This window comes from Periplaneta americana, chromosome 4 (assembly GCF_040183065.1).
Source record: "Periplaneta americana isolate PAMFEO1 chromosome 4, P.americana_PAMFEO1_priV1, whole genome shotgun sequence".
NCBI lineage: Eukaryota > Metazoa > Arthropoda > Insecta > Blattodea > Blattidae > Periplaneta > Periplaneta americana.
Window position 1 is genome coordinate 114,088,950 of NC_091120.1, and position 24,193 is coordinate 114,113,142.

General features: G+C 35.5%; 1 protein-coding gene across 6 annotated transcripts in view; it reads right to left on the reverse strand.

Annotated features, from left to right (window-relative positions):
- LOC138698122 (transducin-like enhancer protein 4) overlaps positions 1 to 18,641 on the reverse strand; it is an 814,654-nt gene extending 796,013 nt beyond the window's left edge. For 5 of the 6 annotated variants that reach the window (XR_011331700.1, XM_069823853.1, XM_069823855.1 and 2 more), the window contains exon 1: positions 17,689 to 18,641. Coding sequence is in view for 4 of the 6 variants with exons in the window: in XM_069823853.1 (XP_069679954.1) it covers positions 17,689 to 17,751 (63 nt within the window). In the remaining 2 variants the exon portion in view is untranslated. The remainder of the gene's footprint in view (positions 1 to 17,688) is intronic. The other variant, XM_069823856.1, reaches the window with a different exon arrangement.
- Positions 18,642 to 24,193: the final 5,552 nt, after the last annotated feature.

Below are 24,193 nucleotides of genomic sequence, written 5' to 3' on the forward strand. Positions count from 1 at the left end.
AGTTGGGAGACCGAAGGGAAAAAGACCTTTAGGGAGGCCGAGACGTAGATGGGAAGATAATATTAAAATGGATTTGAGGGAGGTGGGATATGATGATAGAGACTGGATTAATCTTGCACAGGATAGGGACCGATGGCGGGCTTATGTGAGGGCGGCAATGAACCTCCGGGTTCCTTAAATGCCATTTGTAAGTAAGTAAGTTTTTCATTCACCAATCACATTTCCATAGTTTGCTTCACAGTAGATGATCAGCACCTATTGTGGCTATTGTGTCGCTTACTGCTAACTTACAAATGGTAAAAAAAAGGGGTTGTTATCTGTCTTGAAATGTAAGAGAATGCTTACTCGGGTACAACTCAGCGAGTTTGTGTTAAATTGCTGACAGACAGAGAGATATAATAATAATAATAATAATAATAATAATAATAATAATAATAATAATAATAAGCCTCGCAGGAGTTTTTTTTTACATGTCAGTAAATCTATCTACTGACATGAGCCTATCGAATTTAAGCACACTTAAATGCCATTGACGTGGGCCAGGATCGAACCCGCAACCTCGAGTGCAGAAGGCCAGCGCTATACCGACTACGCTACTCAGGCCGACAGAAAGTTGGAATTTTAGGATTGAAGGATTGTAAGAATGAGAAGGGGGTGGCCCGGAGGTACTTCTCTATTGTGGTGTTCATTGCTAGGAAGGAGTTTTTATCTGTCTTGGAATGTAAACGGTACAGAATGTTAAGAAAAACAGTAAACAGGTACGAAAAATGATGCAAAAAATTAAAAAAAACTTAAACATAGGCACTAACGTCAAAATAGGCATTTTAGACACTATAAAACCCCTTTATTTATAACTATATTTCCATGAAAAATGTAAATATTAAATCTCAAGCTTGTATATATCAAGGAAAAATAGGTTTTTGCCTAAATTTCGCTCTCTACTAATAACAATTGGGATGAAAATATAACTAAACATAAGTGAGACAGTGTTTGAAATCAATATATCTGAGAATGGTGAAATATGTGACCAATAAAAATGAGAATAAAATGTCAGACAGAGCACCAAGATATTATAATAGTATCGGCTGCCCAAAGACAGGATTAAGACAATGTTAGACTAATTTCAAATTACTCGTTAACATTCAAAATATATCATGAAAAGCAAAATTAAATCCGAATGTATTGATAACACTAAACACATTTATTTTCATACAAGAATAATTTGTTACAAACATTATATCTTTAGTAAAACAGACCATATAGTCCAGTTATCAACTTGTGATGACCACCAACGCCACCACAACCACCACCTTTCAAGGACTTGGCTTGTGGCAAGTTTTGTCCTCATTCTAAGCGGAATTGCGAATACAGTAAAACCCCCATTTAACGAATGTCTGTGGAACTAATTACCTTTTCCTTAAATGCAGGTTTTTCTTAAAAGAGGGGGTTTTCAATTAATCTAAGTACGGAAAGGCATCCTTAACTACATAATTACATATTCTTAATACCCCTTAAATTTACTAACAACAAACCTACACTAACAGTAAACTTTCGCAAACACAAAATGTGACATTTTTACAAAATCATAATAACGTATTTTTGAGTAGGTACTGCAATTACATTTACAATGTTTATGTGATGAAGAAATCACATGACACGTACACAATAATGGAAGCACACCCAATTCCCATGAAAGAGATGAATCTTCATTTCCATACCGGAAGTTGAACTCGAGTTTGCTAGCTTTGTAACCAGAAACCTAAAATGCCTTAGCTAAAGAGACGTTATTCGAGAAAATATGTTAATGGGATATAAGCAGGTACTAACCGGCATAAATATGCCAAGGAAACAGGCCACGTTTCTGTTCCACTACCAGACGCTGGAGCCAATTGTGTTGACTGTTATAATTTAATTATATCATGAAACAAAGGGGTTAATTATCTGTCCATACGAAATAAATATCAATTTCTAGTTTTTTGCATGTAGCTGAGGGGGAAGAATAATTCTTCAGTGCCTGGGAAAAGTGACATAAATCAGTTTCCACAAACATTTTTTGATAATTTATTGACAACTTACGCTTGTTTATGTCGATTTGATTTTTTTCTGTATGAATTATTGTAATGGGAGAAATACTTATGTATCTTTTTCCAAGCGAGCAGATGTTCCGTAAGTTGCCAATAAATTATCAAAAAAGGTTTGTGGAAAGTGACTTATGTCACTTTTCCCAGGCACTGCAGAATTATTACGAAAATTTTGTTTTAACAATTTTAAAAGAATGAAAACATGAATTTGCAATCAGAACAGAGTGCATTATAATATGTGGAGCAATTCAGGACATAAACACAAAAAAACGCTTATGTCTGATTTCATCTTGATTTCAAGTTGCAGTCACTTTTGCGCTCTAACAGCTGATCTGTAAAGGAATATTTAAAACGATCCCCATACGTTTGAACGCAAATCTAACCATAGAATAAAAATAAATTAATAACAAGCTTTTAACTCTTAACGACTTTATAAAAAAAATCACAACAGACACAACTATCAGCAGAAATTAATTTAGCGCATGTAGCTGTTAGTAGGAAGGATTTGGTCAAATTTTAAAATAAATTTTTAATAATAAATTCAGTTCGATTTCGCGATGTTTTCCAGTTAAAGTTTTGTGTTTAGCAGTTCCTTATAGAGGGGTGCAGAATAGGGCTTATAACCAATTTTCATTCGACCGATGATAGAGCATCCGACCGAATGTTCGAATTTCAACCGGTTGCCCCTGATGGTTTGCAGGCTAGACAGAACACTGACGTTTTCTGAGTACACAAACGGAGGAACAGTTGAAGGAAATCTCTCATGTGTAATTTAAAAATGTATTCGCTTAATACAGGCCTACAATTGATTGCATACTTTATTACACTTATCTCCATAACATATATAGATGAATAAACGGACACCGGTATCAACAAAGGAAATAAGTGTAATGCATAATATGAAATCTCGTGTATAAAGAAATGCAAGAATAGAATAAATTACAATTAATATAAAAAAAATCTTAATATTAATAAAAAAAATCTTAAAATTACAATTAGGCCTACTTACGAAACAGAAGAGAAAATGACTACTACATACATTCTATTGTAACGTTTACACTTTAAACTCAAAATGCATAACTCTAAAAGAGTAGTTGTTAATGCCTTTTAATTAGGCCTACTCTAAGCATATGCATTATTTAACTAATAAATCATTTTTAACAAGATATGTTTTGCTCTTGACCACACCAACTGTAATACGTGAGTGAGTGAGTGAGTGAGTGAGTGAGTGAGTGAGTGAGTGAGTGAGTGAGTGAGTGAGTGAGTGAGTGAGTGAGTCAATCAATGAATCCATCGATGAATGAATCAATGAGTCAATGGATGAATGATTGATTGATTGTAGTGAGAGAAGAATTATCAATTAAATAGTAGGCCTACATGATAATAATCACGTTCTCGCAAGGGCTCTTGGAACTCCTGCATGGCTCAGTGTGGTCTGTCTTTGCCATCCATCCACAAAGAGTGAGAAACAACTCGTTAAACTGAACCTGAGACACTCCGCGAGACGGAAGAGCTTTGCATACTGACTACAGCGCCAGGCGTTCAATAGTAATATATAATTTCTATTTTTCGTAACCAGTTGTGCACGACTCTAGTTCCTTACTATCTTACAGGCTGTGTCTACTGAATCGCCTGCTCGTTTAATTCTATCTATAATTTGAATGAAGTAGAAAGGAAGAGGATACTCCTTTCTATAGTAAATGAATACAACTTGAATTTCAAACTCAGCATTTCAAGCTGTTTATACCAGTTGCAACAGGAATTAGAAAAAAATGTAAACAAAAAAGACATCCAGCTATGATTTTACAATGTAATGGATGTACCGCAATTAGCATACGGAAGCAAAACATGGACTTATCGAGAAAAGAATGGTTAGAACAGAAGCATCAGAAATGAAATTCTTATGGGCGGTAAAAGGTTGTGCTCGAAAAGAAAGAGTAATAAATCAAGATGTACGGATAAGGACTAAAAATCGGCAGTTCAAAGAATTAAAAAATGTAAATCCCAATGGATATAACATGTAGGGCTAAGCAAAGTGTCAGATGAATACATTCCAAAAAAATGTTCATAGTGATAGATAATCTGGAAAACGAAACCTTAGAAAACCTAGAAAACGTTGGATGAATGAAGCTGTAATAGGTTACAACCCTATATCTTAAAAGAAAAAGAAAATTGTGAGTTCTATACTGCTATACAATACGGATACAGTATTCAGTCCAACCAAAAACAATAATATTTATTTGAAATTTCGTTATTGTTTCCACTATACAAACGCAATTTGCAACATATCTGAAACAAGCTAGTAATTCTTGATAATTGCGACACGTTGCTCATTACAACCTTACACTCATAGATATAGTTGCATAAATACAATTTTTGCACAATTAGGAGTGATAAACCTGTCTTGTACACGCACAATCGACAGATACCTTTACTGAAACCTCATATGGAACGTGAGCTGTTAAAACCACAAGGTTACTATTAAGAGTGCTATAAAAATCGTACTTCTTTTCAAATCCTGATTACTTCTTTCTCGGAAATGGACTTATATAAATTGAAAAAAAATTGTATAATTAATCATGTAGGTCTGTATTGTACAAAATATATTGTTATGATGACGGTCGAGTATTAGATTGAAAGAACAATCTCTTAAAAAAGCAGGTCACAGGTCAAAACTTCTGGAGAAGTTCCCAATGGGCAATGAACACTCATTTTGACAAAACTAGAAAAACTGATGTCCTCGACACTGACAAAAGAACTACTACCCTATGTGTTAAGCTCACATTATCTGACAACATTCTTTGCAATTCATGTTAATCCAACGCTTGATTTTACATTGGCTAAACATAATCTATTATGCGGTTATAAATTCTAAGTCATACGTACTTGTTTCATAGTCTCTGGAATAATTTCTCACTACACTGAAAAATATACTTTATTAGATTTAAGGTCAGTTGAAGTTACGGATAGCTGTAAATATGACAAAAATGTCTTGCTAAGCTCGTAATTAGGATAAATTGTTTGGTGTTAAATAAGTTACATCTTTCTTTTTACTTAAAACATATCGGAATTTTGTTGTAAATTTACAGCAGTATTAAATATCCAGAATGGACTCAAACTTTGTCCTTGTATCACTTACAGTAGGTCTACGTAGTGAAACAATATTAGAAATGTATTCCAAATCAAAATTATCAAAACTAAATCTCCTTAAGCACGTGTACAACACTGTAGCCTACTGCAAAGCAAAACAAAAATTAAATTTTATCAAGAAATTTAAATAACGAAGTAAAAAAAAAAATAAAAAAATTAAAGCATTGAGTAAAAAAAAAGGTAAAAAAAGCATTGAGTACCATTAAAAATTATAAATATTATTTTTCAAAATTCAATTTAATATGTTTAATGTTATATTTCAGAAACTCTTCCATGAACATAAAACTGAAAAAGTTTCTGACGAGTGATCGTAGCAAACAAATTGAGAACTACTAATAGGCCCTACTGTACCACTTGGTCAAAATGAAAGTGGCGGGCGTCTGAGAGACTAAGTTCGAATCACGTATTTCCGTGAGCGCACGGGACAGCCAGGCATTGTTCAGAAGATTCCATATATTCTTCTAGTAGGTATAATGGGGAACACAACTATTAATCATTAAATCTTCCAAGAAAATATTTCATATACGAGATTTAACACAGACAGATCGTTCAGAGTGTTTAAACAGTGAATATTGTAACACAAACACTATATACTGCATAACAGGTTCTCAAGTGGAGTATGATCAATGCTCGTTACAAGTCATTCTGATTGCAGTAAAACTCTTAGCGTAGTTTGTAGAACGATAGCTTAACGTTTGTGACATTGCAAGTTCAAATCTTCGTGGAGATAGTAAACTTTTTTTTTGTTGTCTTTTAAATGCATTAGTGAAAATATAGAGCAATTCCACGAAAATGTCATACTGAGGCGAATTTCTTGAAATTGATATAGGAGTATTTTTGTTGAAGAAATATGTTTGTTTATACTTTAAATCGCCTTATTTCGTAAGATAATGTTTAAAATACTCTTTCTTTTAGTCTATAACTTGCTGCAGATCTTGTCATATTCCAAACGCTTAAAAAAACACGTATAGATACTTATGTTTCGTGTCACAATTTGGACACGTAAATTAGTTTTATTTCGAGCCGTCTTTTTTGTATACTATATTTTGCTCTTTCCTTGAAGTAAATACGTAATTAGTTGAAGTATCCTAAGATCCTAAATAACTTAAAATCATTATAATTATTTGTACTGTAAGTTACGGTCAGTCCGTCACAATAAACATACAAAAACTCTTCCACACAGCACAATAATTGACGGATTAAAATTTCCTTTGGTATTCTGCGTTATTACTACATGACCAATAAAAAAGTATTAGAACATTTTCTTCTAAAGTGATTTCGTTTTCCGCAGCGGCATTGTGAGTGACTGACATGTCGCGCTCTCAGCTGTTATGCTGTTCATTCTCACAATGTGCTTAGTTACTTGGAAGGCCTTGGTGAAGTTGTACGTGAACTGGTGATAAGTGTGCAGTAATTGTACCTGCAAAAAGCAAAATTAGATTCAGGCAGCTCATTGGAGCAATAAGCAGGTTTCAATGTTTACTGCTGTTGCCTGGTTTAAACAGGAAGGTGATAGGGAAGTTCAGAAGAAATCCTCTGCATTAGTGTCAGATTATGTAGCACATGACAAATGGGCTATGCAGTGAATGTTTGTCTACGAAAAGTGTTTTCGGAAATTTTGACGATTCTTCCGAACATTGAGGTGGTAAAAATATTTTCAGATAAAGCAGAGAGTCATTTTAAACAGAAGTAAACATTGAGCAATGTGACATTGCTTGCTCGCATATTTGAATTTAACATAGAATGGAACTTATTTCAGTTACATCATGGCAAAGAGGCCGTGGATGTGATTGGAGGCCAAGTAAAAAGGATGGCATGGATGCCTGCGAAATCGGGGAAGAAGATACAAAGCGGTACAGAATTTTGTAACATTGTGAGCAATAAAAACATCCAAATTATTGTTAAGGAGGTAGCACAGATTGAGATAGACGAAGGAAAAAAGTATCTCGAAAAACAATTTGAACATCTTGCACCTATTCCGGTATCTCATGGAGTTCATTACGTGAAAGTGTTAAACCCCTATGTTGTAGAATATGTACAACTGTCTTGTGAACAATCAGTGCGAAAGGTCCACAGGTTCCGTGTGTGAAAAGAAACTAAAAAATTGTTCAGATAGCAAGTGACATATTGACAATGTTCCTGCAGTACATACTTGTTAGACTAAATAAGTGAGTCAACGAGTGCCGTGGAGTGCTTCTACGTGTTTAATTCCAATGGTTCAAATTCAATCTGAAAGTAGAACTCAACATTCTAATCTATTATTATGAACATAATATATAACAGCCATAGGCATGGGAAATATAAACTGTAATCTGCGTCACATTATCGTAATCGATAAGGAGGTCAGTGCCAGATGATTAGGAAAGCGCTTGAATAACGTAACATACTGTCTTACCGCTGGGGAGTTGATGCCATATAGAGTGATAAGCGCTGTCAAGGTTGCTGTGACACTCTTATAGTCCTAAAATTAAACACCAATGCATATGGCTTGTATTACAGTATTTAATCACACAGAAAGAACTATATATGTTATTAAGTAGGCCTATGTAATACTTGTATGTGCATTAATTTGTGTCATTTAAGATGCATGGTTAAGCAAACTAATTTTTGTATTCTGGAAAACATATGATTCATTTAAATTAATCGTTATGTTAATTTACTACTTATCAAGTTTCATATTATGTTGTATTATTTACGGTTCTGTAAGTGCAACTTCATTTTAAAATTCAGAGATGTCAGTCAGTTACGGAATGAGGTCAGTCTGTTACACATCACTTTTTCGGCCATAACTCCATTGATAATCATGGTTTGGAGGTCGTTTTCAACTTAAACTGAAGATTACAATTTCCTTTCCGAACTATATTTTGCAAAATTGTATCAGCAATGACAATTCAGATAAATCTGTGGAGAACCATGTTCACCCGAAGAGAGAGTTGACATTTATGTCAGTCTGTTACACACATTTTGGACGTAAATAAATAGTATACTTTTCCTATTAAAGACGTTTATTTTTATATGTATCTTAAGTGTACACTTCCCTCTATAAAATCCTGCGGTGACACAGTCTAATTTCAACCCATTATGCAATTTAGGCAGACATTTTGCTGTCAAAGTGTACTGTAAATGTCAGTCAGTTACACGTGGAATTGCTCTATAACAGGTTTTCGTCATTTTTTTATCCTTAGAATACTTTTCGCTTTATTATTTTTTTTTTTTCGTGTTAATAGAAACTTTTGGCGCTAGATGGAAGTTACACTAAAGACGACAATTAGGGGCTTTCATATTAGACTGCTGTGTTAATTAATACCTGCTGCTTTGCACTCTATTGCCTAAGTAACATTCAGTAAATATGTTGACGGTTAAATAATTGGCAATAATTAATTTGCAAGTTGTGCTACAGGGAATATGATTATTATACTAATCTAAACGTAGTATTAATTGTAAACAAGAACAAAAACCATATTAATTCCAATGACAAAATATATTCTGATATCCTGGAATTATAACCACAAATTTTCACCAATTTTGTAGTTATCTGTAAGTAACACGAATTAACATAAGCAAAATTATTTGACTATATTACACAAAAAGGAGTTGTAAAAAATAAAAGAAAGAACAAAAAAAATTACTACGGAGATTCGAATTCGACCTGTCTGCATAGAAGTTAAGTAGCTTAACCACTGCTCCATGCCAAGCACGCTGTGGAGGTATTAAAATGCTGTGTTAATTATTTTATTAATCCCTGCCGCTTTACACTCTATTGTCTAAGGAACATTCAGTAAATAACATGTTGACAGTTAAATAATTGACAATAATTAATTTGCAAGTTGTGCTATAGGGAATATGATTATTATACTAATCTAAATCCGTGATCATCAGGGCCAAAACGTAGTAATTGTAAACAAGAAGAAAAACCATAACTCTGATGACAAAATATATCCTTATTTCCTGGAATTATAACCACAAATTTTCACCAATTTTGTAATTATCTGTAAGTCACATGAATTAACATAAGCAAAATTATTTGATTATATTACACTAAAAGGAGTTGTAAAAAATAAAAGAAATCACAAAACAAAAATATACTACTGAGATTCGAAGCATGCTGTGGAGGTAGCCCAAATCAGCGCCTTGTATTATGGAGTTAACTAAAGCGGCGCACGGAGGTTTACTGTAGTGAACTGTGCGCTCACCCGAAGAGACTTTGAAAATTTTCGCTGCCTTGAGCAGCGGCGACTTTCATTTTGACCAAGTGTACTGTACAACTAGCATGGGTATACTATATCATGATTCTACAGCTTTTTCGTGTAACCAAAATGGACATTTAACTCATATCTAGGATTTTATATTGTTACTAAATTATAGGTACAATGCTTCATTATTAGGCGAACTCTTTTCTACCAACCTTTAAACCTTATCAGTCTACATAATGAATTTGATGCTGCATAAGTACAGTATTTAACATTAGAAACAAAATCAAGGTAAAAAAGAAATGTAAATTAAAATGTCATATTGTAAATACCTGTATACGGATTAATATTCTTAATGAAGTAGGCCTACAGTGAGGTTATTTGGGGACGCTAGGGTTTTCGTCTGGAGCCGGCCCGTCTATCAATGTGTAGGTTACTGCGAGGAACGCGCGCGTCTCCGGCACTTCAGGCCTATAATTCTACTCTTACAATTCTTAAAAATTACAGTACTTACCAAGCTCACATTCGTTGCTCAAAATATCCTCCATTTACTGCAACGCACATTTGACGTTTTTTTTTTTTATGAAATTTGCAGTCACTTTCGCAGTTCTACAGCACTGATAGAATTAATTGCATCTCTTATATTCTGTTTAAGTTCGTTATGGAGTATGGGTTTCTTGCGTTGTGTAGGGCCTTAATTTAAGTAATTTTGTCGCTACAGGAGCAGAACTTTTACTTATTCCAGTTTCCTGCGCTAAACGTCTGAAGGATTTTTGAGGGGTGTGTTCCAATCTTTCACCAATCTAGTCTAATTTCTCTTCCGACAGAACACGGCGCTCTCTTTTCGGTTTTTCATCGTTTACCGAACCTGTCCGCATGAACGTCTTTTAAAGTCTTATTGTACTGGTAGCTGAAACAGATCTCTCTGGAAACGTTTCCCGAAATTTGCGTCTTGTTGCGCACAAGCTTTTTGTTTCCGTATTTAAGTATGTTACGTAATGAATAAGTCATTACAACAGTAGCCTACACGGAGCACTTTAAACTTAACTTAAACTTTTAAGATTACACCTCTGACCGCCAACTTACTTTTCACAACACAACACAAAGTGAAACTCAGTGTCACTCATTGTTTGAGCGCCGAGAATTCGAACGCACTGTTCCCGGTGACCATGTCATCTCTTGGCGGGGAACAGCTTCTGCTAAATCCGAGCGTCCCCAACTAACCTCACTGTATTAAATTCTCTAGGCTGCACATGTAACCAAAACTGACGTTTTATATTCTAGTTTTCGCATTAGTTCAAAACATTCATCACTACAAAACTCAGGTTAGTGTTAAATATTAGGCCTGATCTGCGACTCAAGACTAATGTGAATATACTGTACATTCTTATTAAAGATATTATAAGATCAGATGTTAAGACATTTTATTTTGACACTTAACTCGTTATATTTCAATATTTATGAAATATGGTAGGAAAAAATATTATCAAAGTGGTAATTTGCAGGAAAGAGGTCCAAGGCATATGCATTACCAAATATATATATATATATATATATATATATATATATATATACATACAGTTTAATTACATTTTCAACGTTTTCTTACGACTGACATTTATTGTTAGCCTCTTTACACTCTAACGGGAAAGTATGTTCCCTGGACCTCAACTGTGGGAAGATGGTGGCGTGGCCAATGCTTACTACGTAATTACAATTACCATGAACGTTACAAAAATTGATAAGTATCTTGTTCATTTATTCACCATGTAAGCCCTTTAGAAGTTTCATAAGGTCGAATACTCATCATAGCAGGTTGTAAAAGTCAAGTTTCATACGTATATAATAGTCTATCATACCGTAGTCAAAGTGATATACTTTGAAAATTATGCTGATGACGATTTTAAATATTTTTGATTGTGTATGCAAAAGCATAACTTAACTTACTTCCATTAAAAATATTGCGCACATATTATTTCTTTATTTCCAGAACAAAATGCTTATATTTTTACTGGTATTAACTTATTCGTATAATATTAGGCCTACATTAGCGTCTATTGAAAGAAAATCGTAATCATTTGAGTACTTCACGCTGTTTATGTAACTCTAGCAACCCCACCCTTTCCCATGTAACATACTTTGATACAATTAATTAACTAAGCGGCTATGGAATTTGCTAAGAATGAAATTTAAGGCGGTTCACAATAAACCGGGACCGGGAACAACAACGAGAACGAGAACGGAAATATTGTTAAAATAAATGTAGGCCTATTTAAATATTATTTCCGTTCTCGTTCTCTTTGCCGTTTCCGTTCCCGGTTTATTGTGAACCAGCCTTTAGTCTGTACACGTGGATTGTTTGTTGTCCATATTAGACAATAAATTGTGAGTACTGATTCCACCAATGAGAGTAAGTCTGGTGCCATCCGTCCATCGAATTCGAGATAACCATTCCGGTTCAATTTCCTTATAAGCTAATACTCATAATGAAACATTCTATCGCTTTTCATAATCAAATTCCTTCAATCCAAACTTCATTTACAATTTATAAGAATATATTTTCTGAAGTTTGCATAAAATTGTCCAATGTTGTATGACATTTGCAAGCGTTTGCTCAACACATTAGCACTACTGAGTTTTGGCTTTCATGAAGGAAGAACCTCTGCGACCTGAATATAATATTGTCCTTGGTCTTCTCTATTCCATTTTATCATGAACTGAAGCAGTTTCTTCACACTTCCAATTAATACACACTCAGAAAGCACCGTATAAGAGAAGTCTTTCAGATGCAATTTTATTCGAAATCTTCTTAATCCGGCAGTGCAATTTCTACTACATATATATAACATAATAACATTGCAAACTAATTCTTGTTTGAAGATTTAAAACCATTCTCTCACACATGGAAAATGTGTTTAATAAGCAAAGCAAATGGCGAACAAACTTGTTTATTTTTCAATTGTTGCATTATAAGAACGGAAGCTTTTGTTTTAGCAATAAATAAATCCCGTTCTTCACACATTCTATAGCTTATTTACTCAATTTGTTAAGAAATTATATAAAGTTGAAATATGTTAGTTATATTACAATAATCCTACATATTTCATAACACATAATAGGCCTAGGACTTAAGTTGCTCCGTAGATAAACAAGATTATTTTCTGTGTAATATCGCGAAGAATAGGCTAGGATAAGTAGCCTACTCTAATATGATGTCTTTTCTGTTATGATTCTACAGTATTATTATATTGCATCATATTTGCAATACAGTCTTAGAAAAAAGTTTTGTCGCACATATACTTTATAAGGAGGCAGTGCGCATGATCAGGCGTACAACGAAACAAAACTAATTTTATTACCTCATCTAGTCCTCTTGTGACCCAGGTCGCACGTCCTCTGATCATACGCACTGCCACCTTTCTGGGATTAATCTGTACGGCAAAACATTTTTCTAACACTGTACATATTTCAGTAAGTTTAGTGTATATTCGCCATAAATCAAAATTCTTGCATATAACTTACAGAATCTTTAACAAAACTTGAGAAACTTTTATTTTTACATAAATAACCAATCTTGTTTATCTTTCATAAAAGGAAGGAATGAAACGTCAGACGATGTTGTAACACTGTAAATACTCTCGGGTGATGTCTGGGCAGTTCAGCTGCTTAAGTGAATGACTATCATTTTGGCTCGTGAAAAAGCGTACGTAGGTTCAATCATATTATTTTTTCAAACCGAAGTATTTATGAAGTCACAGATCTATCCAGAACAAGTACAAAAGGATATTGCAAAAATGTGATTTGGTTAAATAATAAAAAAAGTCGGAGCATTCATAGTGGCTTTTAGCCATTGAAATTAGACCTATGAAATGTTATTGTTCTTTTATGTTATCATTCTGAAATCAAGAGGACAATATATTTTATTTCAGGTCAAAATGCTCTTCAATTGTAAACAATAAGTAAATGCATTAAGTGCAAACAAACGATAAAGCAATTAGAAAAGATGTTTCAAAACTTTAATTAACACAGAAAAAAATAAAGTTTAAGACTACACCTGAAATTCTGTTATAAGGCAAAACTCGAACCCTTCTCCAGACACGAATTCAACAATCAAAAAGAAATGTTTATACATTTTATTTCAGCTTAGAATATGCAATATGTATTTCCAGAACTAAAAACTGCGTACAAAAAAAAAAAAACCGACAGCTTACGATTTTCATTAAAGAAAACAAAAAATAAAAATTAGAGGATTGAACTTGAGATTCTAATTTTATAAACCATAATTCTTGACTATTCACCCATGCTGGGTAACTTTCGATGTTGGACCCCGGACTCATTTCATCGGCATTATCACCTTCATCTCATTCAGACGCTAAATAACCTAAAATTCTGATACAGCGTCGTAAAATAACTTACAAAAAACTATTCACCCAAATATCATTACTAGGCTTTTTAAGTAAATAATAGGCTATTTACAGTGTCGCCATGTCACACAAATTTAATTCATATTCTTGAGAAAATAATGTATCATTGTGAATTTATATAAATAGTTAATGTCTAATGCGCCAAAATAGTTAAAGTGTTAATTTTCGTCACGAAATATTATGGTGGGTTGTGTACACAGGCCAATACATATTTCAACCTTTATATTACGCATCTATAAACAAGAATAATGTAGAATTCAGAATAATATTGTGTAAATAAAAATGTGCCAAATTGAGCTCATTTCATTTCTGTCCCTTTAAATATTTTACCCCTGAATAATTTTGTATGAAAGTTACACTTCTTACCGTGGTATACGATGGGGCAAAAATCGACTGTGTTCGTGTTCTACATATTTAAGGCAGTGACAGTACTGTAAAACTTAGTTCCTGTACACAAACGGATGTTGGTGTGTGGCGTTCTTCTTCCTGTTACAGTATCATTTTTATATCAAAGAATATTGCCGTAGGCCAATCCTCGCACAAGCTTATCTCTATGACAAGAAATAAACAAACTACTTCTCTGGAGTACAAGGGGAACCGCTAGGTAAACTCCGAAACGCAATTCATGACTTTGTTCTAATATGCCACTTTCATTCCTAATAGCGCTGTATATAATTTGTGCAACGAAAACAATTAGAAAACAAGAAAATCTTTTATTAGAGGCTGATATTTTAATCGATAGCACATTATTTTTCATAACTAAATAGGTTATTCAGAGTGACAATCATCGCAATTATTTTTAATCAGCAGCTGAAAATAGTACTGACATAAATATATAACAAATGCCAGTCGACAAACATTTTTCTAAATTTTAAAATTTTCTCGCAAGAAAAGTAGCCTATATGCACTATATTAGAAAACTGAAAAAAAGTCTAAATTAGAATTAAAATTAATCTAATAAACAGTTCTAATGTTTTAACTTTGTTTTTGTAAAAATATATCTATACATAATAAACTAATAGCAATTTAATGTCCCGATACTGAAATATTATTCAGAAATTAGTACTCACTAACAAACGTTTGCGACTGAAACTGATACATCAGAAATAAAATTATTTCGATCACTGCGTGGTTACACTAACCCATCAAATAAATGAGGAAATATAAAGAAATATTAAAGATGCAGACAGAAAAAAGGCCTTGAGAATCTACTGAGAATGAAGACACATCAAATCCGATTTTAAATACACGTACTGTACATGGGTATGTGCAAAAGTCTTAACCAAGAATAAAACGGAATGTTTGCAGACCGAGTAAACTTTGACGGACTACAGTAAGTAGGCCCTAGTCTAAAATATTATAATCTGTGTGCAGTACGAACCGTCCAGTAATTAGGCTTAAGTCGACAGTGTAGATTATTGTGACAATGATGGTGTCTGGAATATTAATACTTCAGGAATTACCTTATTCCTTAAACAATTTCACAAGCAAGGGGAAAGAGAATAAGTAGCTAAATAGAAAGAAAGCGAATTCATAGTAATTATTTAACAAAAACATTTAGGCCTATATTTTTTCTCTGAAAAACAGAAATTTACTTATGAGGAAATTATTGCAATTATTGCAAATAAGGGTATCACTATTTGTGTCAGTACAATCGCAACATTTCTACCACAGCATGCCTATATGAACAGATATTTTCTCCAATTACAGCACATTTTTAACGGCTTTGTACCGACAGATAACCGCCCGAGGGAAAGGGAATAGTTTATTACACTGGGGCCAACAAGACCTACAATCAGCCGCAACGGGCAAACAAAACATCCGTTACTCAACAATAGCGGTCCCCAGGGCTACACAAATATCACAGATATATTTTCATCTTGGAAGTTACCGAACTGCGTGAATTGTGAATCATGGAATTGTATGAATGTTGATCAGCTGTCGAATTCATATTTATGTCGATTTGACACATACATCGCAGACAACTACTTTCTGTGATAAATACACTACCTGAATTTTTATCATAATAGTATTTCATTTTTTTAAGTCCTGAATTGTCGAAAATGACAAACATTTAATATTTCGCAAGCGAAAATAGATCGCAAGTTATTTTCGTATTATTCAAACTAGACTAGGATCTTTAGAATATTTATAGGAAGTGGCAGTGTTAGCGGTTCATTCCTGCATGAACACGAGTGAAGATATGAATAGCACGATAACGTCCAACATGCGCCAGAAAACACAATTGGGTTTGCACTCGACCTACAGACACAAAGTGAATGAAAGTCTGGTCGTTTCACTTGTTAATTTCAAATTTATTAAATGTTCACTACACTAAAAAAAAAGATATGTATTTCTATACTGTTATTTTCTAAGTGTTTCCATAATTCCCTGTCCCGTGTATATCGGAAACCAGATGTTAAAATAAAGAGGAAAAATAGTCCAACACCTAACAATATTGCTGTAAGTGATAGTTCAAATGAAATTGTAAAAATTCTGTATGCGACTAATGCAACCGACTATAGAGAAAAATTTGCTAATATTTCGGTGGATTACTCTTTTTTTTTCGTACGCCTACATGCCGCATTAAATCCATGCGATAGTTTATTATGCAGATGTATGTGCGCGCGCTTTCCCGTGAACCGGCAGACCAGATCTGCCCGCAGTGACTGGGGTCCCCAACGACACAAGAAATTACCGTGCACGGGGGAAAAGGATGGCTGACTCGCTTGCCGTCTCACGGAAACATTTGTTTTTCTCAACAAACAGATCGAGAATGTATTAGTCCTGAACAAAATTATAGCTGTTTGTTACCGTATAATTATTATTTATATGATGAAAAAGTAAGTTTTGGTTAGAATTTATTTATTCTATTAAACGTCTAAATTCTATCGTACTTCCCAATAAAGTTGAATTTACGTCTTACCCACAAAGCTCTTACCAGCATTATGAACTCGCAGAATATGAGAGTTACGACGAAATATAATTTCTTAAAAAAAGTAAAAAGTGATTTTTCCGACAGTGGTAATGATAACATTAAGTATGATACCTTCTTGTCAAGAGATGTTTGAGTCGCCTTTGGGGACGATTGAATCACGAAATGTTTGCATTTTCTCCATAGCGCAGTAAATGCTTTTACCGTTAAGAGTAATTTTAGAAATTGACGTATCCAGAACAGAAATAATTATTTTTATGGTCTGGTGTTATCTTAGCAGACTAATGTTTTACAAGATATGTGAGCGATCTACGCATAAAGGACATCTTGAGGATTGAGTCTGGGTCACAATATCAATAACCTCGTAAGAAATAGTGATTATTTTGGTACAGATAACAATAGAAATTCTGCGAAACCAATTCTCATAAACTACTGAATTTCTTCTCGCTAATGACAAAAACGAACTGTTAAAATCATTTGTATGGACGAATGTATCGAGATTTGTCTTCGTTAACTTCATACAAATTTGAAATTTTTGCTATGCCTTGAAAGTGCAGTCAGTATTTTCGCTGGTAATAGTGATTTTAACAAAATAATCATGAATAAAATGAATGATCCTTTTGATAGTTCGTGTATCCTCGCAAGCTGCAATCCTGTATGTACGCGAGCTGTTTAGGAAGTCGCGACGATTGACACCGCTCTAACCTACAAAAGAGCGGCACTCATGTTACATTTCAAGAGCGCACTTGTTTTACACCTCTGCTGGCATAATGGTAATTTCTGTTGCAACATGATGAGACGAATTCGAGAGAAACCCGAGGAGGAGGGCCTGCCTCGATTTGACACGCAGTTTCCCGCCCACGCTCTGGGGGAAAGAAACCCGTTTGGGTAACCGGAACTGAACTCACCGGGTGCCTCGCCGCCGCCGCAGCTGCTGCCGCCGCTGCGTTCATTCCTGCGGTGGGGTACATCTTATGTCAGCAGCGCATCTTACTGCTTCCCGCCCCCGCCGTGGTCGTCCCCCGGACTCCCGACGCCGCCGCCGCTGCGCTGCCCGCGGGGGTGCTGCTACGACTGCTGAGGCTATTGTTGCTACTACTGCTGTGGCGTGCCCTCCGTGGTCCTGCAGAGGTGCTGGAAGTGCTGCCGGTACTGGCACTAGCTTGAGACGGTAGCCGAGACAGAGAGGAAGCTGTTAAACCCCCGCCACCCCCTCGGTCGTGTAAACCCAAGAAACTCGGTGCAGGGGATGTACCTCCTCCACTGGCGCTGGCTGCAGCATTCACCAGGCGAAACCATACACTCTGCTGCAGGTGTCCCTCCAGCTTTTTTCACAAACACAGGGGTCAAATGGGGTAGGCTACCAAATCTCTACTGCCGAGTGCACAGGGAATGTGCGAAGCTTTTCGAACTGAGCTCACAACGGTTACGAAAACACAAATCACACCAACACAAAACCAAACACATCCATAGGCTGGAGCTGAGTCGCAAAAATATAAAAATACACGGTTTTGTAAAATATTTATGTTATCACACAAAACCTATATCGTCGTGGTGGTTCCACTCAAAAAAATACTTGAAAAAAATATTCACAGATCCTTAGAGATTCACACTCAAACAAAAAACAATGTGAGTACCCCCCTCAACAGTAACACTATTCTCACTGCGAAGAAATAATCCTTAAGAGAGAGGCGTGATGGAACTGTTTGCTTGTGCTATTGTTATGATGGCACAGAGAAGCTCGACGAGTACAGCGCCCAACGTCTTCTCTCTAGCTCACTCACTGTGCCACTGCTCGTTCTCGTTCGCTCACACTGTACGCTCGCTGCCCGCCCGCCCAGCGCAGCCGCCCTCCCTCCCAAAGCCCCCGTCGAGCAACCCCTCGGGCTCCCGGCACACAACCGCCACACACACACTCACACCCTCCCGCCGCCACCACTGCCAAACCTACCCCCATACATGGTACACGGCTAAAACTCACACCAACACTCCTGCATGATGATTCCCTATACCTTGTTCTCTCCCTTTAAAAAAAAAAAAGAGGTCTAAAAAACGCTCTACACAAAATGGCCGCCCACCCTTCTTGCTCCTGCAAAACTCTCCACTACACCCGAACAGCACAAAAGGTTTTTCCTTCCCTCTCGCAAATACTCTTCACTGATTTTCCTTTCCAAATATGGCAGCCGTATCAGAAGTCCCCCCTCGTCCCTCAGCAGGCACCCCATCGGTTCGTCGGATTGCCAGTATCACCCTACAACGGTTTTCAAGCTGCGCCGCTTGGCGCTGTCGTGCCTTCAAGAGGCATAGAACTCCACGTGGAGTAAAGACTGGAAAGGATCCTTAGCATAAATATACTCGTCAGAATAGGCCCTCTCCACCAATGGCAAGCCGAGTTTGAACCCACTTGACCAATAGCAAGCGCGCTATCTCTCTCGCTGCCGCCCGACTCCGTATCATCCGTGCTGTAGGAGGGCGTGGACACTTTTCAAGGAATACCAATGGAAAGCAGGCGGAGACCAATCCGTGTCCGTTCTTTGCGTTTCGTTGCTTGGCAACCGTGAGTGTAGCGAGTTTGACGGGCCCATGTCGAGTCCACGTGGACTGAACCGTGCAACGCCGAGCGCTGTAAAGAGAAGGTGCGAGCGAGGCCCATCGGCTGAGGGGAGAAGGACAGATACAACAACAACAAAAAAAAAAAGCATTGGAGTGCAACTTCACTGGTTGGGGGTTGTAGGAGGGTTGAAGGATGTAAGGGAGGTTTTCGTTCCAAGGCTGATGTAGCGGCTATAGCACGGTGCTTGCTGAAGACGACACCACGTCCATACGTCACCACGTGGTGCACGGACACTGTATCTCATTAACCACCCGCCCCTAATTCAACCACTGATACATAATCCGTGTATGACTGCCCCGACAAGGCCAATCATTTTTCTCATCGATTACTTCAGTACACCAACAGAACAAAGTATTGATTTTAAGCTTCATGGTGAACAGTTGAACTTTTTCAACGGTTGTTGGCTACGTGAAAAAGATAAAGGTGTTATCGTGCACGCCACAAAGGCATACTTTCATTATTTGATCACTAAAAAATGTGCAGTATTCAGCCGCTTACTTCGGCCGCTTCTATAACAACGGATTATTTTAGTACAACAACAGAGTTCTTGCACTTTATTGTCAACAAATGAATTCGCTCCGGCGCCGGGGATCGAACCCAGGTCCTTGGTTCTACGTACCAAGAACTCTAAACCGGAGCGAATTTTTCTCCTCTAATAACCATTGTTATCACCGAAGCAGATTTTTCTCCTCTAATAACCATTATTACCATAACAGATCAATTCTGTAGGATCAAAAATGAATCTTTACTTAAATGAATTCCTCTAACGGTTGATAGGAGCGTGGAAAGGGTAAAGATGTAAAGATGAACAACACATTACAGTGATTACACGGAAACAGAGGTCCATGTTCCCATTGTCTGGTGAGTGGTTAATTTAATTCGACGTTTCCACCACTTTCGTATTGAAGGAAGGAAATAATGCTACAAATACTTGGAACTTCCTTTCAAAATTATTACGAAAATAAAAATTCGCAAAGAAAATGTAATAATCGTAAACTTGAGTAACAATTAATATTCAGCAACATGTAATGTTCATGTAAGCTACATAAAAACGGAAAATAGACAAAGAACTAACATCAAATTATAGTTTATGCAAAGATCGGGGGCTAGAGCAAAAACAAGAAGGATTACAAAGAAGAAGCAAAGCATATTACTCCTGCATCTTTTGTGTATATGAACAAGCTATCACAATTGATAAACAGAGATTGCTGCTTATAACTGGACAGATGTCATAAAAGTTTTCGTTTCTTACCCCTTAGTAAACTTCTGCTTCTTACAAAATACTCCTCGCCTAAGAATCTCATTGTAATGTGGAGGGTTAATAATATCACAATACTATAATATTATGAATTTATATAAAACGAATAAAATCACTGGTTAATACAATATGAGCAAAAATAGGAAACCAGAAATACAGATACAACTTATTTATGATTTCAATGTATTTAAAAACCAAATGCACAAAACAGAAAACAAAAATAAATTAAAAATTAAAAATGCGGTATTCAATATCTTCTTGGTAAATTGAAATAGATTAAACAATACAGGTTTAAGTAAAATCTTGGGCTCTGTGAAGTTTTGTTATGTGTTGATAGTATCTGCTTTACAATATGACACATGAGTTCTGGACTGTTAAACAGTAATAAACAAACAATAATAATAATAATAATAATAATAATAATAATAATAATAATAATAATAACTACTATTATTATTGGGCCTATTATTATTATTATTATTATTATTATTATTATTATTATTATTATTATTATTATTATTATTATTATCGAGCTTACAGAAGTTATAGGATTTTAAAACGCCGTAATGCAATAAAAGAACCGACAGAAAACGAAAAGATAGCAGCTGCAAATACAGATCTGCCACTGCAGCCTATCTCTGCACTAAATTCCCATTACTGTGCGAAAGAGAAGATATAGAAGAGAGTAATATAACAGCCTCTGTCCATGCTGTCCTGAAGAAACATCGAATTCTTTTCTGGGCATGTAACGCTATTAGAAGTATTCTGCATGATCTTTATTATTATTATTATTATTATTATTATTATTATTATTATTATTATTATTATTATTATTACCCCTGTTGCGAAAATCCATGACTCCTGCAGAGATGAGTGATCATAAAACCAGTACGAATATAGCGTATGGTCAGTACGATGATCTCTCCCCGCTTCAGTATTTATAGATGGCTTACGAAACCAGATTTCACATTAATTTCTTACTCACATGGACTCGAACCAGCGCTCTTTCCATATCGCTAGTCCAAGGCATGATGGTTTACACCACCCAGCTACGGCACGGGGCGTGAATAATAACATTTATAAATTAGTTGGATTTTGCCAGATCTATAACTTTGCTGGTCGAGTTGACGTACGAGTAGATTATTTAAAATGTTTAATTTTATTTTGGGTTTTCACGATGAGTTGATGTGACAATGATTTTGGCTTTTGAAACTGTATGAAACTGAGATTTCGGATTTAGACCTAATTGCTAAGACGCATTGAGATTACTTACGTTCCAGAGAATGAAACCTGTAAGTAGTTTCAGAACATCGGAGGTTATTAAATTTCAACACGATTGCAAAAAAAAAAAAAAAAAGCCTTCTTTTCACAAGAATTTCTTTCTCCCTCTTTGCAGATAGAATAGGCTACAAATATCTACCATGTTTTTTTTATTTGATTATTTAACGGCGCTGTATCAACTACTAGGTTATTTAGGCCTAGTGTCGTTGGGATTGGTGTTAGCGAGCGAGATGTTTGACCGAGGATTCGCCATAGATTACCTGACATTCGCCTGGGGGAAACCTCGGAGAAAACCCAATCAGGTAATCAGCCCAAACGGGAATCGAACCCACGCCCGAGCGCAACTTCGGATCGGCAGTAGGCTGTATCAGGTTGAGATATGTAATGGTACTTGCGGCTTTTTGTGAAAGGAATGTGATCTAACCTGATACTAATAATTCTCCATCTATTAACGAATTGAAGAAAATCTGGAACTATATTTGTGTCTGCTTACTGAACGGAGACCACAGGGTCTATCATGGCGGGAAAAAAATATCCTCTTCATTATAATTTTGTAATGACTCTAGGAAATATGTTACCATTTGTTGAATTAACATAAAGCTTCTTTACACCGGAACGTGATGCTAATCATATGCATTTTTATAATTTATCAAAGTATACTACAGACTAAATCTCTGTCTCTGCCGGATATCCACAACCTCTAAACTAGCTAACTTCACCTTTCCTTCTCAGAGTTGCATAACAAAGTATGTACTCTCACTCATGGGAAATACGTTTGTCTATAGCCGAAATATAGTTATTTAGGTGCAATTTCATGTATATAGCCTATTTCTAACTTGCTGAATAAATATCTATTTGTGCGTATAAGCTATATATAGCCTATGTGTATACTTATGCAACATTGCTGATATTTAATTTATATGGTTATGCGAAATTAAAAAAAAAAAAAAAAAAAAACATTGTCTTAGTCTCTAATCGCTAATTGCTTAGTCTATAATTTTACTATTTTTGTGAGTAGGCCTCCTATATCATGGAAAGTCTTTTCTACTGGTAGGTCTAATTTTTATTGATGCTACTTGTTTCAATAATAACAATAGACCTGATGTTAAAAATAAATTACGTTTTTCTCTTAAACTTACCAATGTAGCTAATAGACAAGGTTACGTTACAGACGTAGCTTCTAGTTCTACTACTAACTTAAGGAATGGAAATGTTTTCAAGTGCCTAGCGCTAAAAACGAAATTCCGATTTGGACCACGTAAAAAAAAAAGTATATATGTTTTTAATTTATCAATAAAAGAAAGCGATCATGTAAACGCCTAAGATAATGGAACATACAGTGCTTATTCTTTCGTAATCTCAACATTAGATGGAACTATGTGGAAGCTACCACCATTTGGTTCCTTCCATACTCGGAAATACCCATACCCAAATTTTTATAACGGCCAGTGACCCTCTTACCCATTATGGCAGTTCAGATGATGTAGAGAATTCCATTTGCACCGAGCTCTGTACCCACGTAGATCTACTTACAGTCACTAGTTAGTCGATCTATCAATAGAGCTATCTCGGCTTCCAATTTTATTAGTAACAGGTATAATATCAAAATATCTTTCTATACGATTATCGAAATTCCCGTTCAAAACACTCTGCGCATGAAATACAGAGGCAGTAGGCCTAATATTACTCAACAGAAATGCAATAATATGAAGAAGTTTCTCTGTGTTGGTTGAAAATGTTTGTCTGGACATAAGCATTCCGGCGAATAAACAAGCGGAATCCTTTAAAAAATGAAGAGGAAATCAATTATTATTACTTACTTACAAATGGCTTTTAAGGAACCCGCAGGTTCATTACATCACTAACATAAGCCCGCCATCGGTCCCTATTCAATTATTATTATTATTATTATTATTATTATTATTATTATTATTAATATTATTATAAATTTCAATATAATAATCAAAGCATTGATAGAAAATATAAGAGCAATATTCAGATATAAAATGGTAGCATTATCCATCCTAACCATCGTATTGTCTTTGTAATTATATTTGTGTAAAATTTTTAACTCTAAATTGTGAAATGATATAAAATAAATAAACACGATTGTTGTTGTTGTTGTTTAGTCAACTGTCCGAAGATAGGTCTGGACCCCACAAGTGATACAAACAAGGGATCACTCAGGAGGTAACTAGGCCAAGAGATAATGGGGTTAAGTAGCCAGTTCCTTTTCCTCTCCATTGCATACATCGCTGAG